We start from the raw sequence: 6147 nt of genomic DNA on the forward strand, positions 1-6147 counted from the left end.
AGCTCGCACATCTTTGGACATCTTCTCAACATCTAGCCTATCAAAGCTCTTCATATCCTTGTAAGACCTCTATGGGGTCACCCCTCGGTCATCTCTTTTCTACAGGAAAAAGGTTCAGCCTATTCAGTCTCTCCTGTTACCCCATGTCAATCTCATTATCCATGTCATTTCCTGTCTCTCATCACAGTTATAAGTGTGACACTGATTGCTTAGATACCCTGTCTGTTGTGCTCACCTGTTTGTGTCCACATTTCAAAAATTCATGGACAAGGACAACTGAGGATCCCAGTCATGGAGCAAAAACATAACATGGATACAGAGAAACAAAATTTCAAGGACAAAAGCCTGACCAAAGAGGATCTGCTGAGGCAGTGCTGGCTGAAGCATCTCCAGAATAACCGCCACAAACCCTCAGTAAGAGGGACAGAGCACAAAAAGGGGGTCATGCTACCGCACAGAGATCTCCAGAAGACGGCATCAGCAGAGCAGGAAAAGGAGGCCTCAGTGAAGGAAGGAGAAGCAGAAAAGTCGGAAGCTGGAAAGAAAGTTGCGACAGTAACCCTGAGCATCATGAGGCCCGTCACCCCTGAGGTGCGTGCCCTGCTTTACGATGGATTCTCTAAAGAGGAGAAAGGCAGATATCAATACCTAAAGGCCCGGACGAAGAAAGGCCCCAGCGAGAAATACAAGCATGCCCTCACCTCTTCCTGGGATTATGGCTGGAAATTAGGTGAGAGACAGTTACCAAGGGTCAGTATTTCTGGGAGCAGGATGAGGTCAGGGTTGCTGGGTGTGAAGTTTGGGTGTTGGGGAGGGGGTACAGTGGTCTTACTGGCAGGGAGTTGGGGGTCAATGTAACTGGCCAGGTGTCAGTAACATTAAGAGGGCCACTAAGCTCACTGTCCCAAGGAATTGGATTAGTATGTGGTTAGAAGTTTACCTTCTACATTCTTGTTGGGTATTGTGTCAAATGCTGTCCAACAGACCAGGGTTACATCTGGACTCAAATCCTTTCCAGACACTGATGCTCTCTTTCTCTGGGTGGCAAATCAGACCTTCAGGAGGAATGTTTTCAATTGTGATGCTTTACAATCACGCTGAGTTCAAGGTTTTTTTTCCATTTGAGTTCAATGTGATCAGACTGCTTTCAGTGTTCTTCAGTTCAATATATTGTTATAACACTTCAGCTAATGAGATTAGGCTTAGTCCATTGTAATCTCATATATTGGTACTGAATAGATATAGACTAAAGCTCCCTCTGCACTCTCTCATCATGCACTCCCAGGACAAGCATAGGTTAGATACAGGGTCAAATTCCCTCTGCACTGCCCCATTAAACACTTGGGCAAGTACAGCAAGAGTTAGATAGACTAAGTTTCCTCTAGTTTTTAACCTAACATGCCCTGACCTCAGAGCTTCAATATTACTGTGACAGTTACAATTCCCCAACAAATTGGTGTGCCATTGAGAAGCAGTGCACTTTTTCCAAATATATTGTATATTCTAGGCTTGGAACATGGAACATGCCCTGAGATAAGTGCTCACCCAAGTGTGCAATAACCCACATCAGGAAGGAGTGACTATCTGGTGGGGACGGCAAGGATGGTTCAACTAATTGCTATGCTTCACTCCTGACAGAGGATGATGCTGAGTACAAGAAGCCGCCTTTTGGGCGATCGGCAATGGTGGAAACTGCTTTCTACCGAAGAAATGGTATCTTCAGCAAACAAGCACCAAATGATGTCTTGGATTAATGGCGAGCTGGTCAAGGAATCAGAACGACTCATAGTGCAGTTTTGAAGACTGGATTTTGATCATAGCTCAGGCTAGGCTGCATTGTCGCTGCTCCGAGAGATGGTAGGCCTTGCTCAGGAACTGAGACCACCATTGTATCTTGAATAGCTTTTGAGGTAAACAAAGTCATTCTAATAAAACTTTAAGAAAAATGTGCACAGGTATGGTTTCTCCTCTGGAGCCAGTGTTGCATTTCTGAGTGTTGATATATGAGAGGGGGAGAGAAAGAAGAGGGGAGGAGATAGTTGAAGATTAGCCTAGCAATAATTAGTGTGTTCACGAATTAACAATTTATAAAGCCAGACCTTGGAGCTGAAACATGTTTCAGAATGTTCACCTGGTCGGGCTCCTATCTTTCACCCTACATAAACTTCCGTTCACCCAAAATTCAGTTCCCCATATCTTTAACTCACTCGGGATCACATTCACCGTCACCCTGTGCTTGCTGACTTTCACCTGCTCCCCAACCCACAACACCTCCATTTTTAAAACCTTCATTGTTTTCGAATCCTTCGCTGACATTCTAATCTCCCCCAGCCCTACAAGCTTTTGAGATCTCTGCACTCCTCAGTTCTGACCCCCTGCATATCCCTGATTTTAATTGCTCTGGCAAACTGTGCTCCAAAAACTTTACCTCTTTGATCAAGAATCCCTACTGTGCAGAAGGCGGCCCATCAAATCTGCATCTTACTCAGGCCCACCGCCTACCCTATCCCTGTAACCACACACATTTACCATGGCCAATTCACTTAACCTACACAGTCACCCAAGGTTGGAATTGAACCTGGGTCCCTGGCTCTGTGAGGCAGCAGTGTTAACCACTGGGCCACCAAATTTGCTCATTGTCCCTAATTTCTTTTATGGATCAATGTCAAAAAGTCAGTGTTTTTTATTGATATCACTCTTGGGAAGTTTTACAGTTGATGGCACGATATGAATGTAACTTGTTGGGACTCTGCAATTGCAGCTGTGATTATATGATGGTTGAACGTTTTGCCAAATAGAAAGATATTAGGAATTAGGCTACAGATTATCATATAAAACAATGTACATTTTTAAAAATGGAGAAAAGGGAAAAAGTCCTGCTTACTGAAGGAAAATGTCTTCTTTTCATTAGTACAATGAACAGAATACATGTGTTCAATTGTGCTCTGACGGCTGATGATACCTGACTTGTAAATTGCTTCATAAACTGTCTGTTGATAATACTCTGTAATTTTTTAATGAAATAAAAAATAAACTGACTGTAATGAGAACCACACAACTGACTTCATTACTACCCAAGTGAACATCACAAATGTTTAAAAAATTAACTTTGGTGAACCAGTCTTGGCCTGAACTTGTGAAATTTTGAAAATCTGGGTTGGTCAGCAAAAGACACAAGTGAAACGTCCAACTATTGTGAACTCGGTGCAAACGTGTCCCGGAACAGGAGATGGATTACTTCCACTGTCAGCAACTCACAGCAATGAATACATCATGAGGTACCGGATAAAGAACACGTGTGTGAGTAGTTTGTTAAGGGAATAGAGCAGCTACCAAGTTGAATGGTATTTTAATGTGACAGTGGCCATGAAACTACTGTACTAGCCATATAATCCTCAGCTTCTCCAGGTTCTGTGTCATAGAAAGAGAAGGTTGTTGTGAGGACCTGTTGGAGATTGATTATCTCCAACAATATCTGGGGCCAAAAATGAGAGGATCAAATGCAGCGCAGCTAAGAAAATGGATCCTTGGATCTTGAAGGGTGCTGGGCCAGGACCCTTGGATTAAATCAGTCTAGGCATCCATCAAAGATGAGGGCTCATGGCTCAAAGATGTCTTTTACAGTCCAATATAACTTTTATCAAGGCAAATCGGTGGCACTGCAATCACCTGGAGTGGACACTCGAGTCGGGTAAGAGTATTTTGCAGATGATCAAATGGGGCAAGCAGCATCTCTTGGTTATAACTGGCCATCACTCCAAATAGGGTTAAATAGCAAACATCAGAAATGGAAAACAGAACACTGCACAGGCAGTACTGAAAATGAGTTTAAGAGAAAAAGGATAAATTAAAGGAGAAAGCGAATGATTCCCTCCCTTTTCTACTTCTGAAGGCAAAAGGTTTCAGTGTATGATTTCTTTCAAAAGCCTGTTTGAATGTTTTGGTGCCATCAGCTGTGACTCTTCCATTTTCCCTTTGAGCAAGCATGTTATGTTTTTAAATGTGAAAGCTATCATTTTCTTCATTTATATTACACTTGGAAAGAACACAGACAAAAACAAAAAAGTGAAGTATTTTGCTATTTTCATAAGCACATTTTAATTGGATTTATTTAATCTTCTGTGCTGTGTTTAGCTCTTATAACATTCTTCTGAATTAAACTGCAGTTATTTACATTAATTTTTTTTATTTCTTCATAGGATGAGTGTCACTGTCAAGGCCAGCATTTACTGCCCATCTCTAATTGTCCTTGAGAAGATGGCGGTGAGCTGCCTTCTTGAACTGCTTCCTGAACTGTGGCGTAGTGGTATTGTCACTGAAATAGTAATGATCCGGAAACCCGGGTTCAAATTACACCGTGGCAGGTGGTGAAATTTGAATTCGTTAAAAGTCTAATAATGTCCAAAAAACCATTGCCAATTTCTACTGATGTCTGTTAGGCAGGAAATCTGCCATTTCTACCTGGTCTGGCATTCCAAATCCAAATGTGACTCCAGACCCACAGCAATTGACTCTTAAGCCACTCAGTCCGATGGGCAATAAATGCTGGCCTAGCCAGTCATGTGCACGTTCCATGTAAGAATGAAAAAACAAAAGTTCTTATAGGAAGTTTCAGGTTTTTGACCCTGAGAGAATGAGAGTGATATATTTTAAGTTGATGATGGTGGTGAGTGATTTAGAGGGAAATTTGCAGGTGGTGGTGTTCCAATGTGTCTACCGCCCTTGCCTTCTAAGTCGTATATGCTGTGTGTTTGGACGGAGGAGGCTTGGTGTGGATTTTGCCACTGTGTGTTGGTGGTGGAGGGAGTGAATGTGAAAGGGGTGCCAATCAAGCGGGCTGCTTTTTCCTGGATGGTGTGGAGCTTCATGTGGGGAGTATTCCATCATACTCCTTACTAGTGCTTTGTAGCTGATGAACAGGAATTGGGGAATCAGGAGGAGAGTTACCACTGCAGAATCCCCAGCCTCTGCCCTGCTCTTACAGCTGCACTATTTAGATGGCTGGTCCAGTTTGGGCCAGACCTATCATTCTCCATAGCTATCTTATAACTAATGGAATTATGGTCACTGGTCCCAAAGAGATCCCTCACTAACACTTCTGTCACTTGCCCTTCCTTATTTCCCAAGGAGGTCAAGTTTTGCCTTCTCTCGAGTTGGGAATGAGAAATTCCTCCTGAATACACTCAACACATTTCTCTCCATCCAAACCCCTAATACTATGGCTGTCCCAGTTAATGTTGGGAAAGTTAAAGTCCCCTACTATTACCACTCTAATTTTCTTGGAGCTATCTGTAATCTCCTTACACATTTGTTCCTCAACTTCCTGCTGACTATTTGGGGGCCAGTAATACAATCCTATTAAAGTGATCTCTCCTTTCTTATTTCTCAGTTCTACTCATGAAGACTCAGTGGGCGAACCCTTGGATACATATAGATAAGGTAGATAGTCAATATCTTTTCCCAAAGGTAGGGAAACCTAAAACTACGAGAGGGCATAGGTTTAAGGTGAGAGGGGAGAGATACAAAAGGGTCCAGATGGGCAATGTTTTTCACTCAGAGGATGGTGAGTGTCTGGAAAGAGGCAGTAGTAGAGGCAGGTACAATTTTGTCTTTTAAAAAGCATTTAGACAGTTACATAGGTATGGAGAGATATGGGCCAAATGTGGGCAATTGGGACTAGCTTTGTGGTAAAAACTGAGCAGCATGGACAAGTTGGGCCGAAGAGCCTGTTTCCATGCTGTAAACCTCTGTGACTCTATAACATTTGATCAAAGAAATTTAATTAAAATTGGACCAACATTTGATCTATGTTTCAAAGATATTATGATAATCTATGGACAGTAAAGTTCCTCCATGGCCCTGTTGCATAGAGAATGATGGGTATAGACACTAATTTTCCTTCTTTATGGTGTGCATGGCCATTTTATTGCACTGTGCCGGTCTGAGGATGCAGAGCTCGGGGTCGGCACTGCTGGGGCTTAGGGGGGGCGGCTGGAGGGGGGGAGCCCATGCCTGTCTGGGGTGCAGAGTTTTGGGGGGGGGCAGTGCTGGCCTGGGATTGGTGTTGAGTGTATTCCCCCGGCTGCTAAGGCGAACCCCCCCCAAGTGCGCACACCAACCCCAGTGCTGTCACTGTGGCACCCTTCC

The 6147-nt window shown here is 43.4% G+C and overlaps 1 protein-coding gene across 1 annotated transcript; it reads left to right on the plus strand.

The window, feature by feature from the left end:
- Nucleotides 1-3052, plus strand: LOC144508007 (protein SPMIP1-like). Its single transcript, XM_078235706.1, has 2 exons — nt 1-730; nt 1639-3052. The coding sequence occupies exons 1-2, from the start codon at nt 292-294 to the stop codon at nt 1752-1754; spliced, it is 555 nt and encodes a 184-aa protein (XP_078091832.1). The 5' UTR covers nt 1-291; the 3' UTR covers nt 1755-3052.
- The last annotated feature ends 3095 nt before the right edge of the window (nt 3053-6147 follow it).

The sequence above is a fragment of the Mustelus asterias genome, chromosome 19, assembly GCF_964213995.1.
Source record: "Mustelus asterias chromosome 19, sMusAst1.hap1.1, whole genome shotgun sequence".
NCBI classification, from domain to species: Eukaryota; Metazoa; Chordata; class Chondrichthyes; order Carcharhiniformes; family Triakidae; genus Mustelus; species Mustelus asterias.